The sequence below is a fragment of the Mus musculus genome, chromosome 6 (assembly GCF_000001635.26).
Source record: "Mus musculus strain C57BL/6J chromosome 6, GRCm38.p6 C57BL/6J".
Classification (NCBI taxonomy): domain Eukaryota; kingdom Metazoa; phylum Chordata; class Mammalia; order Rodentia; family Muridae; genus Mus; species Mus musculus.
This window is the reverse complement of record NC_000072.6, coordinates 50,240,660-50,267,233: the sequence shown is the minus strand read 5'-3', so window position 1 is coordinate 50,267,233 and position 26,574 is coordinate 50,240,660. Positions and strand designations below refer to the sequence as shown.

At 45.3% G+C, this 26,574-nt stretch overlaps 1 protein-coding gene across 5 annotated transcripts in view; it reads left to right on the top strand.

The window, feature by feature from the left end:
• The first annotated feature begins 3,376 nt into the window (after positions 1-3,376).
• Gsdme (gasdermin E) overlaps positions 3,377-26,574 on the top strand; it is a 56,457-nt gene continuing 33,259 nt past the window's right edge. For 3 of the 5 annotated variants that reach the window (XR_003956235.1, XR_001785156.2, XM_006506402.4), the window contains exons 1-3: positions 4,304-5,500; positions 15,721-15,958; positions 21,112-21,304. Coding sequence is in view for 3 of the 5 variants with exons in the window: in XM_006506402.4 (XP_006506465.1) it covers positions 15,748-15,958; positions 21,112-21,304 (404 nt within the window). In the remaining 2 variants the exon portion in view is untranslated. Of the gene's footprint in view, positions 3,591-4,303; positions 5,501-15,720; positions 15,959-21,111; positions 21,305-26,574 lie in introns of those variants that run through there. The other 2 variants (XM_030255507.1, NM_018769.4) reach the window with 2 other exon arrangements.

Genomic DNA, 26,574 nt, shown 5'->3' with positions numbered 1-26,574 from the left:
CTGGATTCGTGGAAAAATAATGTGTGAATTTGGTTTTGTCGTGGAAAACTTTGGTTTCTCCATCTATGGTAATTGAAAGTTTGGCTGGGAATAGTAGCGTGGGCTGGCATTTGTGTTCTCTTAGTGTCTGTATAACATCTGTCCAGGATCTTCTGGCTTTCATAGTCTCTGGTGAAAAATCTGGTGTAATTCTGATAGGCCTGCCTTTATATGTTACTTGACCTTTTTCCCTTACTGCTTTTAATATTCTATCTTTATTTAGTGCATTTGTTGTTCTGATTATTATGTGTCGGGAGGAGTTTCTTTTCTGGTCCAGTCTATTTGGAGTTCTGTAGGCTTCTTGTATGTTCATGGGCATCTCTTTCTTTAGGTTTGGGAAGTTTTCTTCTATAATTTTGTTGAATATATTTTCTTGCCCTTTAAGTTGAAAATCTTCATTCTCATCTACTCCTATTATCCGTAGGTTTGGTCTTCTCATTGTGTCCTGGATTTCCTGGATGTTTTGAGTTAGGATCTTTTTGCATTTTCTTTGATTGTTTTGCTGATGTTCTCTATGGAATCTTCTGCACCTGAGATTCTTTCTTCCATCTCTTGTATTCTGTTGCTGATGCTCACATCTATGGTTCCATATTTCTTTCCTAGGTTTTCTATCTCCAGCGTTGTTGTCTCACTTTGGGTTTTCTTTATTGTGTCTACTTCCCTTTTTAGGTCTACTATGGTTTTGTTTGTTTCCATTATCTGTTTGGATGTGTTTTCCTCTTTTTCTTTAAGGACTTGTAACTCTTTAGCAGTGTTCTCCTGTATTTCTTTAAGTGAGCTATTAAAGTCCTTCTTGATGTCCTCTACCATCATCATGAGATATGCCTTTAAATCTAGGTCTAGCTTTTCGGGTGTGTTGGGGTTCCCAGGACTGGCTGAGGTGGGAGTGCTGGGTTCTGATGATGGTGAGCAGTCTTTGTTTCTGTTAGTAAGATTCTTACATCTGCCTTTCACCATCTGGTAATCTCTGGAGTCAGTTGTTATAGTTGTTTCTGGTTAGAGCTTGTTCCTTTCATGATTCTGTTAGCCTCTACCAGCAGACCTGGGAGACTAGCTCTCTCCTGAGTTTCAGTGGTTAGAGCACTCTCTGCAGGCAAGCTCTCCTCTTGCAGAGAAGGTGCACAGATATCTGTTGTTCGGACTTGCCTCCTGGCAGAAGATGAAGGCCCGAAACAGGGCCTGTCCCAGAAGCTGTTAGCTTCTGTCATCCACACTCTCACCTGTGAAGACTAGTCTTGGCAGGATCTGGGAACGAATATGGCTCCCGCAGATGTTCCAGCAAAGCCCTTCTGGGCGGGGTGGAAACCTCTCCTCTGGCAGGGAAGGTGCCCGGATCCACACATGTCTTTTATATTTAAATTTTATATTTAGTATGCTGCACCCTAATATATTTGTGTGTGGGGGGTTTTCCTCTTGTTAATCTGATATAGGGAGTCTAACTAGGAGCTGAGATGGTAGAAGGGATCTTTAGTCTCCCTTACAGCCCAGGGCACTTCCTTAATAAATGCTTGTTAAAGAGATGCTGGATACAGACAACTTGAGTGCTAAACACAGTTACTACTGATAACAATAGGACTGGGGGAGCTTGCATAGCTCTGAGTTGTAGCACTTAGAATGTTTCTATAAACTCAACATCTGCTGGATGACTATTGGTCTTGTTACCAATTTCTTCAGTGCTGATACTTGTTTGTACTCCAACCATTGACAAACCCAGGTATTTTCACTCTGTGTTTAATGAAAACAAGAATTAGATTGAAACATTATGCAGAGTTGTTGTGATTCCCCTAATGGAGAGGAAGAATGTGACTCTTAGTGTTTGCATTCCTCTAAAATTCATATAGTTGAAGACTAATTGGCCATGTGGTAGCATAAGCAGGGAGATGGGGCATGAGAGTGGACCATATCCAAGAGTGGTACTTTCTACCATGTGACAATTTCATGAATTTTCACCATCTCAGAACCAGGAAATATTCTTAACAGGTATGGAATCTGCCAGTCCCTTGATTACAGACTACTATGAAATTAAAAACAAATTTCTGTTGTTTATAAGCCACACAGTCCATAATATATTGTTACAGTAACCTGAAGGGATTAAATTGGCAAAGCTATATTTCAGACCAGACCATTTGCCATCAGCAGCTAAAGGCCTTGGAGGGATTCCAGATAATGTCATATGGAACTGAAAGACTATGAAGCTGCCTGGCCAGAAGTCATAGCCTGCAAAACTGGAAGGTCTAAGAAAATGATGTTTCAAGCTATAAAGTTTGGGAACATCTAGTTATGAAGCCATTGATAATTGGGACATCAGCTTACACTGTGATAGAACAGTAAATACCCAGAGGATAGTAAAGTATTTAGCAAGGTGTGCAACTTGAAACAGTTTATGTGATGAATCTTCTGAGAAGCAAATACTTGTCAACAATAGAAGCATCCCAACTTATCTGTAGTGAGGGTGTTCCCACGCCCCCCTTCCTAATGGAACATACCAATGATGCTCTAAGGTTAGAATCCTATATTTTGTTTTGATTTTTGTACCTGAAATCTTCAAATATTCTACTTAACAATTCAAGAAACACATATGTAATTTAAAAATTAAAATATGGGGCTGGGGAGATGGCTCTGTGATTAAGAGTGTAGCCTACTCTTGCAGAGGGCCAGAGTTCCAGTCCCAGGACCCACATTCTTCTGTATGGTATGCTCTTTGCCCCAGCTAAACTCTTTGCCATTACTTCCCAGGTTGTGTCTCACACCCCTTGGACCCAAAATTGGCTCTGAGGGTTAGATGGGTTTATCTTTCATGTAATACACTCAGAAGCACATCAGGAGATGACAGGACCTGAAGAGTGTCACCTACACATCAGCTGCTGCTGTCTCCCTCTGGCAGTTGGTGAATAGCCACTGCACAGGGTAGAAAGAGTGAAAAGATCTGAAGGAGCCCTTGCTTCAGAAACTCATGGAGTCTCAGTTTCCAGTGATGACCTAGTTAGCCAACTGGAGCCCTCTGGGTGGGGTCTGCTTGAATGATCTGCAATGAAGATGACTCTGCTCAAAAGGTTAATGCCTCAGGTTCCAGGGCAATAAACTCTGATAACAGTTAACTTGACACTTCCTACTTGACTAGGAGGCTAGAACAGAATTCCTGAGTCTGGGTAAGTTATAAAGAACAGATTTTATTTCTTTCAGCTTTGGAGGCTGAGGAGTTCGTGGTCAAGGTGTGTTAGATAACCCTCTTGCTCAGTCATCCCCAGACTGAAGGGAGAAGGGAAGGAACAGCTGGGAAGGAGGGTTGCCAAGCTCCTTTGGTCGGAACCAGTTTCTACGACGACCAACCCACTTCCTTGTCAACAATGTCTCAGAGGGCAGAGCCTTTGTGTAATAGCCCTCTTATCAGTGCCCCTCTCAGCACTGTGATGGACTTGGACTCTGGGGAACAAACCATAGCATCAGCCAAGAAACCGACAAAATAGATCGTAAAACTCTTGACCAGGCTAAAACACTGGTTTTTCTTTTCTGCTGGCCTGGGTCCTGGGGGTATCCAGGCAGCTGGTTGGGTAGGTTTATCCAGAGATGGTTTTCAGCAGAACAGTGCTCCTTTATTGGGGGTAACAAGGGCTGTAGGAACGTTGGGGAGTGGGTAGGGGCTTTCGAGATGGGTGCATATCATTGGCTGGGACTGAGGTACTAGGAATGCCTCATTTGCATGAAGAGGAATTCCAGGAGCTTGCTGGTCATGTCTTTATAGGGAGAGAGGAAGTTAAACCTGTAATTTGACCACCAGGCTACCTCAAGGGTAGTGGAGGTGGGGGTTGTAAGCCCGACGTGTAGCACTGGAACATACAGGCCCTGGGCAAGGAGAAAACAGGAAACTCCTGCTGATCTCAGGATGAGATTCTACAGATTTGGATGCATCTTGACCTCACTCACTCACACGGGCAAAGCAGGGGACCAGACGAACAGCTCTAGCAATTTCTATTTACTCCCTCATCCAATACCCACCTCCTATGCCTTCCTTGTGCACATCAGTTACAAGTGAGGAGCTAGCTGAACAGAACTGGGGCCTTCAGTATAAGCATTGCCTGGACCAGCTTTGAGGATGACCTTAAGCTAACCGGCCAGGTCAAAAGGCGATGGACACCAAAAATCTTCATCCCCTTACATGGCTTAAGTTGCTAGAAAAGAAAGCTTGAACCGGGATAACTTATGAAGTCCACCCCACAATCTCCATCTGCCCCGTCTGAGGAACAAACGCGACAGTTCATTTCTCTAAAAGATTTTTTTTTTATTATATACATGTGTGTGTCAGGGGATAACTGAAGGGTACCCTGTATGAATCAGTTCTTCCACTGTGTGGGCTCTGGGACCCAATCAGATGGTCAGACTTGGCGCCAGGCACCTTTGCATGCTATGCTGGCCATCTCATTTAATCCAAGCATAATTTACTGAGTATCTACTATGCAGTAAGTTTCAAGTTTGGAGCCGGACACTGTCAATAAAGCAGACAAAAGTTACTGTCCTCTGAGACATGAAGATTTAGGGAAGACGTTTGTATTCTACATATAGTAGAGTGGTGGCTGTTGGAGCACAGGAGAATCATAGAGTATGGAAGGAGCTACAGAGGGTAGTAGTGTGGATAGTTAGGAGAGGTTTGACGTGAGGGGACCAAAAGAGACTCCACCCTTTTAGCAGCCTCCCAGGCTCCTCCCCACTGGGGCAGCCACAAAGTGCGGCTACTCTCTGAGTGTGTAAATCCGGGGCTTGGAGGTGGGGGTGCAGAAGGAGAATTCTCTTTTTCTATTTATTGCACGGGAAAGAACATCCTATAAAAATTGACTCAGAGGGTGCAACGTTCTGCTTCAATCCTCTCCCTCAGTTTACCAAGCGCCTGTAGGCTTGATTCTGCCTTCAGAGAGCTTACCTCTCTGATTAAGCTACTCAACACCAAGCTCCAAGCCCCAAACAAGTGCAAGGGTTGCCAAGGCCAAGGTGGGAGTTTCCTGGACACTGCAAAGCCACGCTGACAGCTCACACCCTCTTAGTGCCTGGACAGGCTCTGGAGAACCAGGGGCATAGAGAAGGGGAGGTGGGTGGGATGAGGGAACTGTAGCCAGTAGGCCACAGTCTCGTCCCCATCTTCCTCCTGTGGAGCAGATGGAGAGCCAGAGACTGACCCGGACGGTTGGCAGTTCCGGAAGGAAGACAGGCAGTGTCTGGTTAGAAGTAGTCTCTGGTGCTGCCTGGATCTCCTAGACCAGCTAGCGCCTTTAACTCTGCTGCCAGGTCCCCCAGCTCCCGGGTTCAGCCCCGCCCCCGGCGCCATCCCTTAGCTTGTGGACCGGCTGAGGCATCCAGGGGCAGGACGGAGCAAAGGTCCAGGCCCTCCCTCCTCTTCTCTGTGGGTGTCCGGGAACGCGCGCGTGCGCGTGAAAGAACGGAGCGTGCAGGACGGAGAGGCGGCGCGCGGGTAAGTGGCGGCGGGCGCGAGCTGCGGGTTCCGCTTGGGCTCCTCTTCCCTCCGCCCGCATTGTGTCCTGGCCTGGGGCAAATTGTCGGCTCCCCTTTGCCCCGGAAGATCCCCTTACATCTCCCAGAGGCGGGCGATTGGGGTAGTGATCTCCTTTTTTCTCCCCACCTTCCAGTAGGAGCAGCTGCTCCTTCTTACCCATAGTCTCATTCTCGCCCTGTCTCCATTCCATCCTTGCCCCTTCCACCATGATCACCACCACTCCTGTGGTCCTGGGATGTGGCAAGTGCAGCTGGTGTTCTCTGGCACCCCATCTCACCATGCCTTCACCATATCCCATGCATCCATCCTTTGTCTTCTAATCTCTCTCCTGTGTCGGTGTCAGAAGGATCCAGTGTGTGCATGAGTGCATGTGCAGGAAGATCACAGGCTGGCATGGGTCCTGCCTGACCTGGGGTAACTGACTGAACCTCTTCACTGTGAGGCCTTTTGCCTGGAGTGGCCGTTTGGGGAGGGGTTCTTCCCACTTGCACCCCTCAGGGAAAGACACCAGGCAGCTTCCAGGCTTTGCTGAAGCCTGAACAAAACAGCCAGCCACTCACTGGGAGTCTGAATGGGACTTGGAGAGAGGAGTCAGGGAGGATGCTCCAGGACAGCTGGGCCCAGGTGACAGTCAACCCGTAGGCAGAGTTGGGAGTGGAAGGAAAAGATCTGAGCTGTTGGAGGAACAGAATCTAGATATGCAATAACAATGAATTCTCTTCAACATGCATCACCTAGGAGTGCTTCTTGTAAGAAAGGCTGGACCCCTGATCAGAGAGAGCAGCAACCTAGACTGCCTGCCCACATCCCTGGACTCCAGGATGGCCTGCCTCCTGAGGAAGCTGTATATTGGCCACAGGGTGTTCTTGTTCTTTTTGAACTCTGGAGTCCTTGGAGAGGTCTCCTCTTTATACATAGGAATCTTCTCGTTTCTTTTTGAGATCCAGTCCTGGGAGCCTGGTCTGCCCTTGAACACTCTGATCCTGGGGCTTCTCCCATGGCCAAGTGGTAGGATTACAGGAAAGCTCTGCCAATCCCCATAACTGTGTTTACCTTTGAAAATTAATTAAAACATTTTTTTAAAGATATTATCTGTCTGTGAGGGCCAGCCTGGTCTTGGATTTGTAATTCTCCTGCCTCAACCTCTCTAGCCCTGAGTACCCAGATTACAAGCTGTGCCACCATATCTGTCTCCCTCTGATCGTAACCTCTGTCCCACTCTCCTCTGCTCCTCCTCAAAGCCTTGGCTGCCTGCTTCGGTCTGCCCTGCCAGGCTCAGGCCTATCCTCTGACCACCCTTTGTTCCTTTCACACACTATTGGTGGAAAGATACATTTTCCAAGGCAATGGCTTTGTCTCTACCATAACTGAAATTGGCCTGTCCTGACACACTGTCATTACCAAATGAATCAAATGCATCTAAATTAAAAAAGAAAACATTAACTAGGGGTCAGCAGAGCAGGGTGGTCCGAAGCACCTGCTCTGGAGTCAAGGTGGTCTTTTTGGCTCAGTATGAATTCTGTTGGTGGACATTCAAGGTCCCCAAGTCAAAGCTACTGGGATCTGGACCTGCTGGGTTTTCTTGCTCCTTGCAGCAAGAGGGATGTAGTTTGTCTGTGATTTCAGAGGGAGTTCTTTGCTCTAGACTAGAGGCTGACTTTAAGTGGGGAAAAATTCTGATTGCAACTCTTCACAATTCATTGCTACTCGGAAAGCCTGGCAGAGTTAGGCTGTGGCTGGGGTTGGCCAAGCAGCAGTCAGTCACTAGATAAACTGGGAGGATGGTGGTATTGGCCCCTTCATGGCTTGGAGAGCATTAGTGCTTGATTTCTGGTTGATCACGGTGACAGAGTGGTCTTGTTTTTTGCCGTGGTTTGTGACCACAGGGCCCTTACTTCATGTGGATGTCCTGTGTCCCTGTTCATGTTCAGTAGGGGAATTCGAGTTCAGCTCGAAGCAACACCAGGCTGGCCTCTGATGTGTCTGTTTCTCAAGGTCTTGGGAAAATTACTTAATGTGTTTCAACTTCAGTTTTCACATCTGCAGTATGATGAAAATGTTTGCTTCAGGGAGTTGTTCTGGAGAATAAATGAGGAAATACATAAAGCATCCTGCCCATCACCTGGCAGAGAGCAGGAACCCAGCATGTGTTGGCCCTGCTCTTTATGTGGTGTGTTTGGCGTTTGATGGGCGCTCCCCTAGAATCCGGGGCTGGCTGTGGCAAGGCCAGAGCTCTGAAGAAGAAGTCTATCCTACCTCTGGGAAGCAGAGACAGGAGGTTATGGAGTTCGGGGCAGGCCTCAAACTGTCAATAAAAAAAGAAAAATGAAGAGGAGGAGAAGGAGGAGGAATCTTAAGTAGGAAGGGAGAAAGAATAGGCTGCCTCAAAACTCAGAGTCCAACGTGTCAGTGAGCGGACCAGACCCACCCAAGTGCGAGTGATGGCGGTCTCTCATTCAGTCATCACCCTAGCCTTTCCCTTTAAGATTCCCTGTTCTCAGAAGCCAGCAGCCCCAGGCATTCTCTGCTAACTCTGGGTGCTGCCTTGCTTTCTTCCTTTTCAAGGAGTCTGCCCCTGTCTGTCCTTAACCACATCCACACAGTCTGCTTATGGTGGAGTCTGCTTTGTCTGGGAAGCCAGACAACCAGGCAGGTGAATAAAAGCTTGCTCTGGGCGAGCATGCGGGAGCTGCCCCGACCACGAAGCTCAGCGACTTTTTATATGCCTAGCCCTGAGTCTACTGTCATGTGCTTCCAAGATGGAGAGTTATGGAAGTCTGAGTTTAAAATCTGACTTCTGGCTGGTTGAGATCTATCTGTGTTTCTGTGCACTGGGCAATGTGGGTACTAGATCCTTGTATCTAGATCCTTCTAGAACAGTGGTTCTCCACCTTCCTAATACTGTGACCCGTTAATATAGTTCCTCATGTTGTGGTGAACTCCAACTATAAAATTATTTAATTGCTACCTCATAATTGTAATTTTGCTACCATTATGGATTATAATGTAAATATCTGATATGCAGGATATCTGATATACAGCCCTCAAAGGGGTCAGGACCCACAGGTTGCGAACTCCTGTTCTAGTGTCTTTGCTCGTGTTCTGGGCATGCTAGGTCGTTGTTGACTGGTCAGTAACCTGAGGTGATTGAGATGATGGTGGTAATGTGGTGCCTCCTAATGGCACAAGGTAAACTTGATTGTGTTAAATTTCTAGCCTGTATTTTGGCTGATCCCTCTGTTTATAGCAAAAGTTTCCAGGCTAGGTATGATGACACATATCTGTAATTTCAACATTTGTGAGGCCAAGACAGGAGGATGGTGAATTTGATGCCAGTCGGAACACATGGACCCCCCTGCCTCAAAACCATTAAGAATAAAAACAAAACTTCCTTGGCTAGGTGTGGTGGCTCATGCCGATAATGTCAGCCCTGGAGAAGCAGAGGTGAGCAAAGAGTATTGCTGTGAGTTTGAGGCATGCTCCAAGCTGCCTTGGTTTCAGTGTGAGACCCTGTTTCACAAAACAAGCAGGCTGAAGAGATGGCTCAGTGACTAAAAGTGCCCAGTGCTCTTCCAGAAGGGGTTTTCTTCCCAGGCCCACATCAGGTGACGCACAGCTGCCTGAGGCTCCGGCTCCAGGGGAGTTGAAGGCCTATGTAACCTCCAAGGACTCCTGTTCTCACATGGCACACACACACACACACACCACAAATACACATCATTAAAAAATAAAATAATATTAAAAAAACAAAAATTCATATACAAAACATCAGGGGATAGAAAGATAACTTACAGATAAAAGCATTGGCTGTTTTCTGAAGGCCTTGGGTTCAATTCCCAGTACCCACATAGCTGTTAACAGCCTTCTGTAACTACAGTTCTAGGGGACTCACTGCCCTCTCCTGACCTTCCTGGGTACACAAGGTACACAGTCAGACATGTAGGCAAGACACCCATATGGATAAACTAACAACAACGACAGCAACAAGAACAACAACAAAACAGCAGCAGCAGCAGCAGCAACAACAACAACAAAACAGTAGAAAAGCCAAGAACTTTTTTTAAGAGAGAGAAATGTCCCCTGAACTCCCGAAGGCTTGTAACAAAATAACAAATGTTTGCTTTTGTTTGTATAGAGATAATACAACCTAGTTCTTTACTGTGATTCAATTTCTCACCTATGAGACTGGCAAAGATTGTAAAATGTGAGGCCTATCATTGCTAATATAGATACTGTACATTTGAAGAGATACCTGTAAGAGCAGATACATTGTTACTTGGGCTGAGGAAGGCAAGATGCTTTAGAGTAACAAATGTACCTACTCCTTTCCCAGGAATCTCTTTGCTAGGGCTCTAGCCTCTAAATTCAGATGCCCATCTATGAAAGAATGTTTAGTGGTTTTTGTTTGTTTGTTTGTTCAAAGTAGTTTCTCTATAGTCTAGACTGGTCTGGAACTCACTGTTAGCCCAGGTTAGGCTCAAACTCATGACAATTCTCCAGTTTTAGCCTTCATAATTCTGGGATTACAGGATTTAGCCATCTGAAAGGTGGTATTTTTTAAATAGCAGGAATGGAAATAATAAATCAAATGATAAGCCATATACGACATGATCATTAGGCATAAATACATTCAGGGAAGGAATAGTATGCAGCTGTAAACAAGAAAGTTCTCGTGTATGGATTACATTACTATATAAGAAAAACAAGTGTGGAGGAGTGTACAGACTTTGTATTTATGTAAGAAAACACAAAGGTAATGATAGTAGAAGAGGCATTAAGGGCAAATAGAATGAGAACGTGGCCAGGGATGGGTTTCAGTGTTTTGGAGTATAGATTTTGGTGCCATGTGAACTATACCCACACATAACAGAAAAGAAAGTGATGGCCTTAATTTCTCCAGAACACCACCTTCTTAAAGTCTAAGCCTGGGTCTAACAGGATCCTCAGAGCAGTAGGTGCCCAGTAACTCCCTTAAGCAATGTACTCTGTCAAAAGGCAGTTGACTAGGTTTGATGTTAGATGAAATGAAAAAAAAAAAGTCCCATTAAAAGTTAATTTGAAGCACCCCTTCTTAAGCCGCTGATCTCCCTGGGAGAGTTGATGCTATTACCAGGGCTGCGCCTTTATAGCAGCTGGTTCCCTTTGGTTTCTAACAGCAAGCCTTACAGTCACCTCCGTAGAAACCCTTTGGATGTAAAGATGGGTTTGTGAACTCCCATTCAGCTTGTTTCAGGAAAGAATCTAGAAACTATAAAATAGTGGTCAAACACCAAGGGCAAACTGAAGCAGACCATTCTACTATCCACGTGACCTCACATGCTGAAGGGGAAACTCGGTTTTGTTCAAAGTTCTTTGGTTTTGACACAACAAATCCTGCACCTTGTCCCTCAGGTAGCTGTGGCAGTCGCCACCCCAGTCTCCTGAGCCCATCTCTTGGTCACTGGCCAAGCTATTTTGTTACCCGCCACCTGCCTGGGCTTTCTGGAGAACATCCTAGTGGCTCTCCTACCATTACCACTGGCCACCCAACCAGCCTTCTATTGAATCCACAAAGCATGCATCCCCTGACCCCCACCCCTGAGGATACCAACACTGTTCAGAGCATCATAGGTTCCCATCCATTTCTGGGCTGTTTCTCTCCTACCTACTCTCTGCTTACATTTATATATTTGCTTATGTGCATGGGTGTGCACAGCTGTGGAGGTGAGAGAAAAACTCAGAGATGTCAGTTTTCTCCTTTCTCTGTGTGAGTCTTGGGATCGGACTCAGGTCATTGGACTTGGCAGTGAGCACCTTTACCCGCTCATACGTCACTTTGCTTTTTAGAAGACCCAAGTGACTGTGCTGATCACCTCTGCTCTCTGGTCACACTCTTCCATAGATTAAGCTCCTCTGACATTCCCACAGGGGTGCACGGTCTTCAGGCTCTGGGTCAGACCTCCCAGTCTGTTCCTGTTATTTGCTCCTTCTGGGACCCTGTATTGCAAGGTTCCAGTCCATCCCGACGCTTGCTAAGCATTCTGTCAGTGAGGTGGCAGCAGAGCACCGGCATAGACACCAGAAGCCTTGCTGTCCTGCTCTCGCTTCCACCCTGGCCCCCTGCTCTGTAAATGCTCCTCTGCCACAAAAGCCCTAGCTGATTCTTCCTCCCATTGGCTACAAAGTGCAGCCTGGGTGCCATGGACCTCACTAGCACATGGGGGCCCTTGGCTTCTCTCCAATGGGATGGGTGACACTTCTTGCTATTCATTCTCTATCTCGATCTGCCAATAGCTACCATAAAGCTGTGTGTGTGTGTGTGTGTGTGTGTGTGTGTGTGTGTGTGTGTGTGTGTGTGAGAGAGAGAGAGAGAGAGAGGGAGGGAGGGAGAGAGAGAGAGAGTCTAATTGAGACAGTCTCACTCTCTAGCTTACTGGTCTAGAACTCACAGCTATCTTCCTGGCTTGAGTGTTTGGATTACAAGCATGAGCCACCGAGCCCAGCACAAACCTAGTGGGTTTTTGTTTTTTGTTTTTTTTTTAAAGTGCTTCAATCCAGAACCTAGCGTGCATGCAAGAAGGCTTAGTGAATGACTCAGCCGACAGTTTGGTCAATGAGTCAGTGAGTGTGCCACTTGAGGGAAGATCCTTAGTCACCGTGTTGGCAGCCCGTTGCTTCCGAGAGGAACTTTGCTTCTCCTCAAGTGTTTATTTTGACTCTGAATATACAAGAACAGGCTGAAGCAGCTACTGCTTCGTAGTAACCGAGGAAAGGGGACGCTGGAGAAATAGGGAAGGCAGATGTTTCTGAAATCCCAGAGAAGATGAAGATTGTGAACCAAAGTCTAAGGCTCTGCCCAGCTCCTAAACTCTGGAAATGCTGTGTGACCACGTGATTGGCCAGCTTCCAGCGCAAGAGTGCAAACACTAGCTCTTGTCCATTCAACAGTTTTTACTTGATCATAGATAGTCTTAAAGTGACATTTCAGCCAGGCGTGGAGGCACACAATTATAATCTCACTGCTGCGGAGGCTGAGGCAGGAGGATTATGAGTTTGAGGTTAGCCTAGGCTGTTACATGCAGAGCTTAAAACTAAAGCCTAAACAAAAGCAAAGAAACAAAAACCCCCCAAGCAAAGTGTTATTTCAATGTGCTTTTTGTATAATAGTAAGCGTGTGACTTGAAATCTGTGTATACACGTATATATTTGACTATGTTCAATAATGTGTTGTAACTTATAAGGTTTTTGTGTTTATATTCAAGTATTTGATTTATAGAGGTTTGATTTTAGTATTTTTTAAAAATTTTATATAAGGGTGTTTTGCCTGTCTTGTTATGCCTGTGCACCAGATATATGCAATGCTTTCAGAGGCCAGAAGAGGCCATCCGGTCCCCTCAATCTGGAGTTTTAGACAGGTGTAAGCCTCCTTGTAGGCGATAAAAGCAAAACAAATGCTTTCAACCTCTGAGCCATCTCCTCAGCCTCTAAAGGTGTTTTTTTTTGGGGGGGGGACATAATTTTTTATTAGACATTTTCTTCATTTACCTTTCAAATGCTATCCCAAAAGTCCCCTATACCCTCCCCCTGCCCTGCTCCCCAGCCACTCACTCCCACTTCTTGGCCCTGGCTTTCCCCTGTACTGGGGCATATAAAGTTTGCTAGACCAAGGGGCCTCTCTTCCCAATGATGGCCAACTAGGCCATCTTCTGCTACATATGCAGCTAGAGACACGAGCTCTGTGGGTACTGCTTAGTTCATATTGTTGTTCCACCTATAGGGTTGCAGACCCCTTCAGCTCTTGGGTACTTTCTCTAGCTCCTACATTGGGAGCCCTGTGTTCCATCCTATAGATGACTGTGAGCATCCACTTCTGTATTTGCCAGGCACTGGCAAAGCCTCACAGGAGACAGCTATATAAGGGTCCTTTCAGCAAAATCTTGCTGGCGTATGCAAATAGTATCTGTATTTGGTGGCTGATTATGGGATGGGCCCCCGGGTGGGGCAGTCTCTGGATGGTCCAACCTTTCATCTTAGCTCCCAACTTTGTCTCTGCAACTCCTTCCATGGATATTTTATTCCCTACTCTAGGGAGGAATGAAGTATCCACGAGTTGGTCTTCCTTCTTGATTTTCTCTAAAGGTTGTTTTTAAATAATTTTCTTGTCCTAAATGTTGCAAATGCTTACTTAGGTCGCCGCTTGTCTGTCTGAATAAAGGTCCTTTTATCCTATGATTGCAGAAATAGTTCTCTGTGCATTTCCTTCTATTTTTATGGTTTTGTTTTCTTCAAAGAAATTCTGATTTATTGCTAATTTTCTCTTGTGTTGGTGTGAAGAAGGAATAAGAGTGTCCCTTGGGAACAAACATTAGCCCACTCACTAGCCTATACTTCTCCTGCTAAATATTTCTGTTTTCTTTTTATGTCTTCGTGGGCTTCCTTTTTCCTTCCAGCTGAAGTGTGACTATACTTTTATTTCTGGGTTAAAAATTCATAGCTAGCTAGCATTCATTTCTGAGCAGGAAAGATCATACAATGTAGAGAAAGTCTGCCTTTGGCCCTTCACACATCTGCAGTGGTCCCTAGGTACCACTGAGGGGTGGCATAGTGCAGGGAGTGGAGGGAACCCCGAGCGAGTGGATGAGTTTCTCAGTGAATTTGTATTGTTTACTTGGCACCACCATGTCAAGACTCTGATGCCTCAAGCTTATGGGAAGGGAAGCCACTGAGGCTCAAAGGGAAATGGCAAAGTCCTCCTCTGCCAAGAGCAAATGCTGACAGTGTGTGCAAAAGCTCTCAACCACAGCTTCCTCCTCCCAGATGACAACAGCCAGAGATCGCTTCCCCACAGAACCCTCCTGTCACGATTGGCTAAACCCGTTTTCTTGTTCAGCTGTGTACTATAAGCCTGCCTCCTTACTCAGCTGTGCACAATAAACCAGCCTCCTTGATTCAGATTTCACATGTATAAAATAAACACTCTGAGTTTCCAAGTTGCTGTTGCAGTAGGTGCTGCCACCAGAATGAGCATAGCCCACCTGACCCTAGACTTCCTGTACACATGTTTGTGTGTCTGTCCTCCTTCATGCCCTTGTTGATCAAGTTGGGTTTCCAGGATCAAGCGGTGCTGGGCTTGACAACATCAACCACCTACCTGAGCCAGCCCTCCTCCTACAAAATGGTGTAAAGTTTTCATACATCCTACACACAGCATCTGGTATATTTAAATCACTCGTACATTGTTTACACAATTGGCCGTCTGCTTATTTTAATACCTCCAATCTGCTATTGATAGGAAGTTTGGAAGTCAACAGACATCCCAAGGTCTCCGCCTTCCAGGTTCTTAGGATTGTATTCTTGACTCTCATGGTTGGTTAAATCGAGGTTTTGACAAGTCCTAAGAGAATATGCCATCAGCACCTCTTGTGACAGGATGTTTAATTATTAATGTAAGGCCTTCTAGAATTCTCTTTTATGTTGTATAATGATTGATAATGTTCAAGATGGTGGCTCCCCCTTTGATCCTTTGAATGGCCACAATAAATAAAACTCTCAGCCGGGTGCTAGTTGACTTACTCCTGTAACAAAAGTGTTTGGGAGACAGAGGCAGGAAGATTGTTTAGAGTTTGACGCCAGCCTGAGCAATATAACAGTGAGTTTCTGGCCAGCATGGGCTAAGAAATAAGTTCCTGTCCAAAAAAGAAAAAGAAAAAAGAAAGAAAGAAAAAAGAAAACTTCTAAAAATAAAAGTTAAAAACTTTCATCTGCATTGACATGCAGTGTAAGCAACAAATAATGCTGGTTTGAGACAGCGTCTAGTTGGCCTAGAATCTACTATATAGACCAGAATAGCCTTGGTTTAACTCTCTCGCCTCTGCTACATGGGTTACAGATGTGCACAGTAAGCCCAGCTCAACAAATACAATTTTATTGCCATAAGCTACTGGGACCTCAGGGCTGCTTGTTTCTGAAATACAGCTTAGCCCAGCCCACCTGAAACCTATCCTCTTTCAGTGTTTCAGTTTGGGCATTCCTCTTCTTCAATCTGATTTCACTGTCATCAAGTGGCCTCACATTCCTTGGTTGCTTGGAGAGGACACGGTCTTTCACACCAACTGTAGTGCCCACAGTAAAATATAACTTTAGAAAAAAAAAAAAACAGACACAAAGTGACTCCATATTTGACTCTATGGCAACCTTAGTTTTTCAGGTAATCTCAACCCGACAAAATGTTTGCCAAAGCAACTCGAAATTTTCTTAAAGAAGTTGATGCTGGAGGAGACCTGATTTCAGTCTCACACTTGAACGACTCTGACAAGCTGCAACTTCTAAGTCTGGTGACCAAAAAGAAGAGATACTGGTGCTGGCAGAGACCCAAGTACCAGATTTTATCTGCCACCCTGGAAGATGTACTCACAGAAGGGCACTGTCTCAGTCCAGGTACGTCTTCTTGTGAAGTTCAGTGACTAGTCCCAAGGCTGAAAATGGCTCTTCTAGGCATCTGGAACAGAAGTGTGCCTTATACGAATTCTTTTTCTTTGGCTCTCTGGTATAAAGGGGTATCCTTCCTTAATGAGAGCAATTATGCACACCTGAATGGTGAATGACTGGACTGTCATACCCTAGTGATAAAGGTGACAGTCAGTTTGGATATCAAAGTTCATTGTGCTGATCTTAAATGTTAGAGCCACTTGGCAGCAGTGGGATGGGTGGCTCCCCTATACAAAATTTCATTTTGTATTGAGACTAAAAATACTGCACACTGATCACAAGGTCATGCGGAATTTTGTCTCTTACCTAATGATGCTTTCTTCCAACTTGGTCCAAAAGTAGCTGTAAAGGGCTTGCTAAAAAGGCTGGTTTGGTGCTTATGGTAGCAATTTGTAGTGAGAATTCTGGAATTTTGGTTTCTTTAAAAAACACAGAGATATTATAAGAATGTTTCCATTTTAATCCCTCGTGTGGGGATATGGGGCTGTTTTGTAGCAGCTGACTATGATTTGCCTCATGCTCTAGCAGAGGCAAGGTTTTGACAGCTGGAGGTTGTTTCTGTGATTGTGTGACATTTGGAATTCTGGGAACTTTACAGAGGATATGTAAATGCTAGGGTCCCATGAAGCAGGGTTGGTAGTTGATGGTCATTCAGGAGGGTTGGTTGCAATTTGTTAGTAGTTGTGCTTAAAGAAGAAACAAAAAGAAAGAAATTAGATTTAAGGTTCTCTCTCTGTCTCTCTCTGTCTCTCTCCCCTCTATTATTCCTCTTCTATCCAGTGATAGGGAGTGAAATGGGGGGTGAGGAGGAATAAACGGTAAGAAAAAGAACCCACCTGGGCTCCTACTATTTTCCTCTTTGTCTTTCCTCTCTCTCTCTCTCTCTCTCTCTCTCTCTCTCTCTGTGTGTGTGTGTGTGTGTGTGTGTGTGAGAGAGAGAGAGAGAGAGAGAGAGAGAGAGAGAGAGAGAACCTGCACCAGAGCCATAGTGGGACCAGAGAAGGTCAGGACAATCTTGGGTGTCAGTCTTCACTCCCTTGTCTGAGACCGGGTCTCTAGCTGTTCTCCCACTGTGTGTGCCAGTCTGATGTGGTGTATGGACCAATAACTTCTGGGGATGCATTCTCCTGTTCCGTCTCACTGCAGGCACACTATGAGTAGCTATATAGATCCTGTGGATTTGATCTCAGGTCCTCCTGTTTGTGTGGTGAGCGCTTTTACCCACTGAGCCATGTCTTCAGCCCCATCTGGACTTCTAATCAGTTTGTACAGATATGTAATAGAGAAATCAGAGGGGCTGATGACGGGCTGGATGGCTGGCGATTGTTGTTAGAGAGCACGTGGATTGTCTGTGAGACCCTCATCTAGTCTGTGCCACATAACTTTTTGGTTAATGACAGGTTTTGTGTATTTTGGGACTTAAGATTGCATCGGCTAGTTAGTGATGTCTGAACTGTCTTGGTTTGGAGAAGAGAACTCTACAATGTCTCAGCGATGATGAAGTCACCTAAGAATACATTTTTAACAACGTGACCCTGTTGCTAAGTAGCACATGGATATGTTTATAAAGTATACAATGGAAGAAAAAAGTCTTCATAATCAACAAAAATATACCATCATATGTAAATATCCATTAATACATACATGTAATTTTTAACTGCATCTAACAAAAACATTGTGTGTGTGTCTGTGTGTGTGTATGTATGTGTGTGTTTGTATGTGTGTGTGTCTATGTGTGTGTGTGTGTGCACATACATGCACATGTGACAGCTAGTCAACATTGGGTGCCTTTTATCATTCTCCACTGTATTGTTTTGAGACGGGGTCTCACTGAACCTGGATTATTCCTCCAGGCCTTTTCTGGGTGTGTGCTGGGGATTCGAACTCAAGTCCCCATACTCCTGCAGCAAGCACTTGGCCCAGCTCCCCAGCCCCACTGCTAATTATTAACAAAATAAAACAAAACACGAGTAGAAACATTCTGTACACAATTTTAATATACTCTGCATTTATTGTTTATTTAATATTATGTACCTATTCCTCCATAGATTTAGATATTTTAAATTCCATTTCAACAACACATACATAATTTGATCAACTATTTTGGTTAACCCTAATTTGATTAACTATTCCAATTTTGTGCTTAATAAGTAAGGCTGTGATGAACATATTTGTGATTTCTAACTTTATTTTTTAAAACAGTCACATTAGCATGCTTCCCCAGGCTTCCTGGGCTGGAGGCTGGAAACTTTCTGAAACCTGATACTCCTTGCTATCTTTCTGGAACACGGTGATGTGTGACAGTATTGATAGCTCATAATTATTGGATGAAATCATGGCTAATTCCTCCTTCCATAGTAAACGTTCAGCATTTGGTGATTGTATATCTACTAAAAGGAAAGGGAGCTAGCGTCCATCACTTGGGTTTGTAGTCTCCACACTTGGTTTTGGATGAAACTCTGCCCCCTCTGCCACACCCCCTAGTGACACTGCCCTCAGCCAATCACAGGAGCTGCCACAGAATGGGAGGATGGATTGATCTGAATGTGACAATGTCTCTGTACGTTAGCTGCTTTTCTCATTTTGTGACAAACTACCCGTCAGGAAACAACTTGAGGAAGAAATGATTTTAGCTCACAGTTGTGTGGAACTCCAGGTGCGGAAGTCATGGCTGCAGGAGCTTGAGACACTGCTGGCCACACCGTATCCACAGCCCAGGAAACAGGGAACCACGGATTCCAGTGTTTGCTGGCTTTCTCCTTTTTTATTCAGTCCAGACCCTGTCCCATAGAATGTGCTACCACATTTAATATGGGCCTTTCCACCTCCAGTTGACCTAACCTAGACCACACCTCTTGGGCTTGCATGAAGGCTTGTCTTCTAGGTGATTCCAGAGCCTGCCAAGTTGACAATATCCACAATCACACTCCCTCTACCAGCAGGCTTATGTACTTGATGGCAAAACCCCCTTTTAAGTAGTAAAATAACTACGTATAATTTGGAACAAGAGGGAAAGCATTAACTACACCAAGGGCTGTCTAGAAGTTGGGATTTCTCTCTGTGGTGTTAAAATGATTTCTTGGTGGTACTCAAAAAGATCCACACAAGTCGGACTGGTGATGTCATTTGCCACCTTAGGGATTCCCAAAGAAGACCATCATTTGAGGTCAGAGCTCAGGCTGGATCCTGAGTCCTCCTGGAGTCATGGCTGGGAAGAACAGATTAAAGAGGCTTCATCCTTGTTGCTTCCCCGACCCCTTGCTTGCCCGAACCCCGGTGTGAGTGTTGCCAAGGATAAGGAGGGGGGAGGTGGAGATTGGATTGTTGGTGGGTCACTGATAGCTCAGTGCTCCTCTTTTATCAGGCCAAGACTTGATAGAGAACCATGTAGAATTGAGATTTTTTTTTAAGCAGATGTGGGGATGACATTTTATGTATATAATCTTGATTTCTCCCTATCTGCTGTGTGAGCAGTTTTTGGGACTGTTGTGTTTTGAATCTAAACATGTTATCCCATAGTCTAATGTTTTGTGTGATTGGACCCCAGCTTATGGTGCTATTCTGAGGGCAGTGAACCCATGGGAGAAGGGACTGACTGACAGACGTAGTCACTAGGCAGGAGCCTCTGAAGGTTGCACCTGGCCTCTGGTTCCTGTCACACATCCCCTGCTTCTGGTCGTGAGTGAACAGAAGGAAGTCTGTCAGGCTCAGTGGTTTAGAGTCCCTTCTGAAGGTTAGTCAGGAACCTGGGGAGAGACTTGGGTCAAGGACAAGAAAAAGCAGAGAATGATGCCCACACAGGCTCTTAATGTATCCTCACCAAATGATAATTGAGGCCATATTTTTATAGTTGTATCTTGACAGACTAAAATGGGCACAGTGGCCTGGGGCATATATTTGTAGTAGAATATTTGACTATATATGAAACCCTGGATTCAATACTGAGTACCAAAGGAAGAAAAGAGAAAGGAAGGGGAAGGAAGGAAGGAAGGAAGGAAGGAAGGAAGGAAGGAAGGAAGGAAGGCAGGCCACTAAGACTGGTAGTTCTCATGTGAGCCCATCAGGTATCATCCTTAAGGGTTCAGAGCAGAGAGTGGATCTGAAGGCATGCTGGTGGTCCTCACCTGCATGTGGTCAGCTGGAGAGCAAGGGGATAGCTTGGTAGTAGAACATCTGACTGTTGGTGAGGAACCAGGCAACTCCCAGATGGCTTGATTGACACCGGAATACCAGGTGATGCTGCTGTGTTTCTTAGAGTCTGGAAAACCAGATGGAAAGTGAGAGAATCTGGGGGAGGGGGTTGTGTGCTTTGGGAGGTAATAAAGGGGGTTGGGCATGTCTGCTGATGTCTGGCTAGGGGGTCAGATATAATATAAGCATTATATCTGCTTGGAGATATTATTCTTCATGACTGGTGGTGGGAAGAAAGAATGTCCAAGGACTGTCCAGGAGGATCTGCCATGCTAAGTTTCTCCCCCTGGGTTTTGTAGCAGCAGTGTGGGCACAGGTGTCACCATCATCCTCCATGAGTCCCCTTCCAGCCTTCACTTCAGATGGTGGCCATCTTGGATACCTTTGATCCTTGCAGCAATAAAATATCTGACCAAAACAACTTAAGTGGAGGTTAATTTGGCTCACATTTCGAGGGTACAGTTTGGGGCGGGAAAGGTCCTGAAGAGCGAGCAGGTCACATCGTGGCCTAGTGAGCTCACTGTGTCCTGTTCTGGGACAGCAGCCCATATGAGAATGGTGCCTCTCATATTTAGTGGGGCTTTCCTACCTCATTTAATCCAATCTAGAAACTCCCTTCTAGGCATATCCTGAGGTCTGTCTCCTAGGCGATTCTAGATCCTTTCAGGTTGGCAGTCAATATTAACCATTACTGTGGCTAAAGAGGGGCTAATCACCCCTAGGCTCTGGCCAGTCCAGGACTATACTCTGTCAGCATATAGTTGTGTAGACTGCATTTTACTAACCCCAGATGTCCACATTCCAATTGGATGCTGGTATGGGTTTCCCAAGAGGCTAGTGGGAAGCTGTGCTGCCCATGACAACTGAGGTAGCCCCTCTGCCTTCAGATTCATCTACTATTTTCTTGCCAGTGGTTGTGGAGTCAGACTTCGTGAAATACGAGAGCAAGTGTGAGAACCATAAGAGCGGGGCTATTGGGACAGTCGTGGGGAAGGTCAAGCTGAACGTTGGTGGCAAAGGCGTGGTGGAGAGTCACTCTTCGTTTGGAACCCTGAGGAAGCAGGAGGTGGACGTGCAGCAGCTCATCCAGGATGCCGTCAAGAGGTAAGAGAAATTCTGTTCTGCATGCTGGGCTAGAGGCCATTTGATTGGACCTCTGCTGAAAGGCTGGTGGATGTAGACTTTACCAAAAACCATGTATTGAATGCCAGTTGTTCCAGATGTCCCACCTCTATATTCTGCCTAAGCCATAGGTCATAGGCTCTTAAATTGACTCGTGATATATCCATACAATACATAAAATATTCTTTCTACAGTGGGAAGATTTAGTCCAGGCTGGACAACATTAGACTTCAAAGCTAGGCTCCTGTAACTGCCCTGCTTAATGGTCATGAAAGGGCACTACTGTGTATTTGACACTCCCTGGGTCTTCCTGGGACTCCCCCAGGACCTTGCTATTGTGGCTCTCATTGGTGGTACTGGGTGGGAGGCACAGATACTCTGTGGCTGATCTTAGTTTCCTTTCTCTGTTGCTCTTTGCAACAGAGGCACCCTTCTCCCTGCAATGGACACTGGGTGGGTGGGTGGGTGGGGCTATGTGTTTATCAGCAATCAAAATGTAACTGGGCAATGTTCTTTTTTTTTTTTTTTTTTTTTTTTTTTTTTTTGGTGATACTGTTCATGGAGGCTGGAGGACAGGAAGGCTGGGAAGGTCCTGGGCCTCTTACTTTTTACCCATCGAAAATCCTCTTTGCTCTCTTACTCTTTACCCCTCCCTTCTTAGCTTCAATGTGCAGTTTTGTCATTTCTATTTCAGGAACCAAGAGTTAGGCAATGCTCTGCAATCACATCTCCTGCAAGAGGATTTTAAAGGAAGTCTTCACAATTCAGGTGTAAAAGCTACTGTGAACAGGAAGCTCGGTGCTGTGAGGGTAGTGATGGTGGGGAGGGCTACCTGTGACTAGCCATGCGAAAAGAAGCTGTCAGTAGGAACAGAAAGGGAGAAGGGGAGGACCATCAGGCACCTACTATGTGTCAGGCAGTGGGTATTTATCGCCTCATTCTCTCTGCATTGTTGACTGCTCTAGTGATGAGGAAAGTGGAATCATTTTTTCCCAAAGAGCTCAAGCTGGGTGCTGCAGCTGGCATTCAACTAATTTTCTTGGTTCCAAGCTTCCTTTTCCTTCCTCTAAATTTTGTTGGAATTGGTGGAAATAAAAGTGGTTGAGGTGTGATATGGAGTACCCCGAGGGTGTTGCTGGTCGAAGCATGGGATTGGGCCCTGTCTTCCGCAGGAGTTTAGGAAGAGTCAGGCCTGCTGCCTTGGGTATGCCTGGACAGGCTGAGATCACCAGGGAAGACAGTTCACCCATCAACTGCAGGTGTGATGGAGAAGGGATGGTCTGGGAAGTAGTAGCTGAGACACGAGGAGCATGCTAAGGAATACATGTCAGGATACAGCCAGGGTAGAATGCATAATCGGCATGTGTGGGCCTTCCTTTCCACCCCCAATACTGCAAAACAGAAAAGAAAAAAAAAAAAGATACAGCACCTGAAACCTCAAGAGGTACCTTATCACCAAGTCCTCTTACGTGCTGCCCTTTGCTGAGAGCTAAGGGTGAGCTACATGGGAAGGAAGGAGAAGTACTTTCCCAGTCTCATGACAGATGCCAATCAAGCTAGCATTCCTGTGACTTCATACTAGGGCAATAAAACCTTATCGTGTGGTCTGCCCCGCTGTCTTTGGACTCCTGGGACATCATCAGGATTGATAATGTGCTGTGGATGCAGCTGTGGCCTTGGGGCAGTGAGGAGTGATGCCTCAGTACCGCATGTTCTCAAGTGATATTTGCAGCCACCCATTTTTATTTCAGTTGTATAGATAAGATATCATCTGCATACAAGTTTTATAGGCTCTAAATACCCTAAGTATTAGGGCTGGTGTGTTTGTGATGTAGTTCACTTGCTGAGCTTGCTTGAGGCACTGGGATTGATCTAGGCAGCGCCAGAAGAAAGAAAAACAACAACAACAAAAAACAAACAAACAAAAAAAACCCTCCAAGTATTCATTGTGTTGCCTGCCAAATGCATCCAGATCTCAAACTCCATTCTCTTGTTAAAACTATACCCATATATTTAAAAGATTCATTTCAAATTTTGGCAATCATGCTTATAGGTACTGGGAGCTGATTGCTTTTAATGAGCCCTGGGTTTAGCTTTAAAATTCTTGATGGATCCTATCCTAACCTATATGACCTTGCCTCCAGTTTCTTTAAATGGAGACTAACAAATGCATCAAAAATTCTCATAACAACTCAGATGTGTGTTTTAGTCTTCCTATCTAGTGTTATTCCTTAGCTTCTCTCTATAAATGTTTTGTGATGTCTTTTGTCATCCAGCTGTCACTTGTCACTGTCTCAGCGTAGCAGCTTTACCTCACACCACCTCCTCCAGCAAGCTCATTCCTGCCTCGATCCTTCCAGAACCTGGAGAACGTCATTCTTGGTAATAACTTGGACAGACTTAGCAGGCCACGGCAGCCTCTAGCCTCGATCTTCCCGGGCTCCATGGTCTTTGGGAGCTCCCTCTGAAATGTCTAGATGGGAGTGGACACACTCCAGATCTTTTCCTTTGAGGTTGGGCCTTGCTTCTAGCTATGGCAGCAGAGAGGGTTTTGTTTTGCTTATTTGTTTGTTTTGTTTTGTCTTTTATTTCTGTGGCTACCTGAGGTTTGAGTTGTTACCATTAAGGTACAGCCAACTTTTATTATTTATCTTAATTTTAAGCAAATTTTGATAAAGCTGATTACAGTTGTCTAGGTGTACATGCAATTAGAAAATCTGTTCTTGATGAAGAACTCTCCATTAATTATATAAATCGATACATCATGGATGTGGCAATGATAAACCTTCACAATTGTTCAGAATATTTTGAAATGATAGCAAGTCAGCCTAGTTACACATTTTGTACACATGAAAAGTTCTGGTGTCTGGCCTTCCTGGAGGAGATCAGGGACTCTCGGGCGCGCTGGTTCACTTACTTACTTGGCTTAGGTGTTTTCTCAAGGTGGCCATGTTTTGCTTTACAAAAAAAATTTGTGTACAAAACTGGAAGTGTCTTTTCTACTGGGTTCATTTTCCTGTGGCTTGCATAGCATGTGCTAGCCCTGCATTTGTCCTGTGCCAAAATCTTCTGAATTTCATTTTGCAAATGATGTTCAAGGCAATGAAGGCAGAAGAAGATGGCTCTTAGGAATTGATTATGAGTAAAAATATTTTAGGTAGGATGTGGTGGCACATGCTTTTAAAGATACCAGGAGATCTCTGGGTTTGAACCCACCCTAGTCTACAAAGCAAGTTCCAGAATAATCAAGGCTACACAGAGAAACCTTATCTAGGAAAGGAAAGGAAAGGAAAGGAAAGGAAAGGAAAGGAAAGGAAAGGAAAGGAAAGGAAAGGAAGAAGAAGGGGGAGGAAGGGGGAAGAAGGGGGAAAAAGGGGGAAGAAGGGGGAAGAAGGGGGAGGAAGGGGGAAGAAGGGGGAAGAAGGGGGAAGAAGGGGGAGGAAGGGGGAAGAAGGGGGAAGAAGGGGGAAGAAAAGGAAGAAAAGATGTTTTGTTGAGTGTCTTTTACCACAATGTCATTAGTAAGGAGCAATGAAGCTATTAGATGGGAACTAGGTCACTTTCACTATGTTAAATGGAATAAGGCAAGCTTTTAGCAATGGGCCTTACAACTGGATTGTAGAGGGTAACCAACAGTCTAGGTGACAATTGAAATGTCTGGCCAATGGCTCTAGAAGATCGTACTCAATACTGGGCTCCTGAGATTTTACTTGGTCTCATAAGACCCATAAATGGTATATATTTATTCCATTATTCCATAATTTCCACAATTATTTTTTTTTTCATTTTAAAAAGTAACCCTTCTAGATGTAAATGTGCATATCACTAACCTGAGTACTTGGGAGGCAGGCAGCTGGGCTACATAGTAAAATCTTAGTTCTCTCTCTCTCTCTCTCTCTCTCTCTAACACACACACACACACACATACACACACACACACACACACACAAATTGAACATAGTTTATCACCCAAACATGGATCTAAAAATAGTTGCTAACACTAAGAAACAGGCATAGGTATCTCTGCTGGCCACGCCCATCCTAGAGAGAGTCAGGAGAGTGGGTGACTAGGGTCATGCTGGCCTCAGAGAATGCTGATGTGGCCTTTCTGACCCACCCTCTTGTATCTCTTGTTTCTCTGGGGGGAAGTGCCAGGCGGTGAGCTGGTGTCCACTGCTGAGTTGTCTGGGTGGAGTCACGAGCTGGGATTCAGGTGGCAGGTGTGTGCTCCTCCCAGCCCCCGCCTGTGCTCTCCAGCATCTGGTATGGTGACAGTACCCGCCTTTGTATTTCCTGTATTCTTCTCCAATCCCTCCATGGAGCTTCATGGTGAGCAGTATTCAGATGCTTCCACCAAAAGCTGGGATTGGGGTGCAGTTCCCTCCTCACCTCTCTTACACCATCTCTCACCAGTTGCTTCATACTCTTAAATACTGGTTTTATGTGTTCTCATCATCCCAGCTTCCTGGCTCTTTCTTTTGAGCTCTTGTCCTCTGGCCCTTTCCATCTCTGGCTCCTCCTCTTGTCATCTCATACTCCTATGTGTGCTCCCTCCCCAGGAAGTGGTTCACATTTCCTCTTGGCCACACAGTCCAACATTTTCTCTGTAGCACCATTACTTTCCATGGTCCCCTCAACCCTTGGGCCTGTCACCTGACTTCAAGACTGTCACAGTTTCTCAGAGTCAAACACTAGGCGGTCTTCCATCTGGGTCCTATCTGGAGGCTTCTTCATTCTTCCATCCACACAGCCTTTTCTTCCTGTCACACCCTGCCAGTTCCTAACTATTCTTCATGTCCTAGCCTAGACCCAATGTCCCCCTTAAAAGCTACATCCTCACCTCCCTGCTGGGGAGCTGGACATGTTGAGAGCTCATCTTCCCTGAGTTCCTCAGTCTCCACGTGTCCATCCTGCCATGCACCACTTGTTCATGTGGGCTCTGGCAGCATGGTGAGCATTGCTCGGTTGAAAGAATAATTGGTTTATCTTCATTTTACGTATGAGGACTTGAATTCAGAAACTAATTAGTTTGCCTGGACGAAGGATTTAAGGCCAGACCCACAAACCGTATGATTTTCCAAATCCAGCTCCTATGTGCAGAGCTTCAGAAGGAAGAAAATCCCCAAGGGGAGATTCAGGCGTTCACCTCTTTGCTCAGCTTCATGCAGCTTCTCATCTTCTTGGCTTGCTGTTCTGCATCACCTGGTGGCAGTTAATTAATTACACAGCCTAAAAGGTTGAGCATCTGTAAT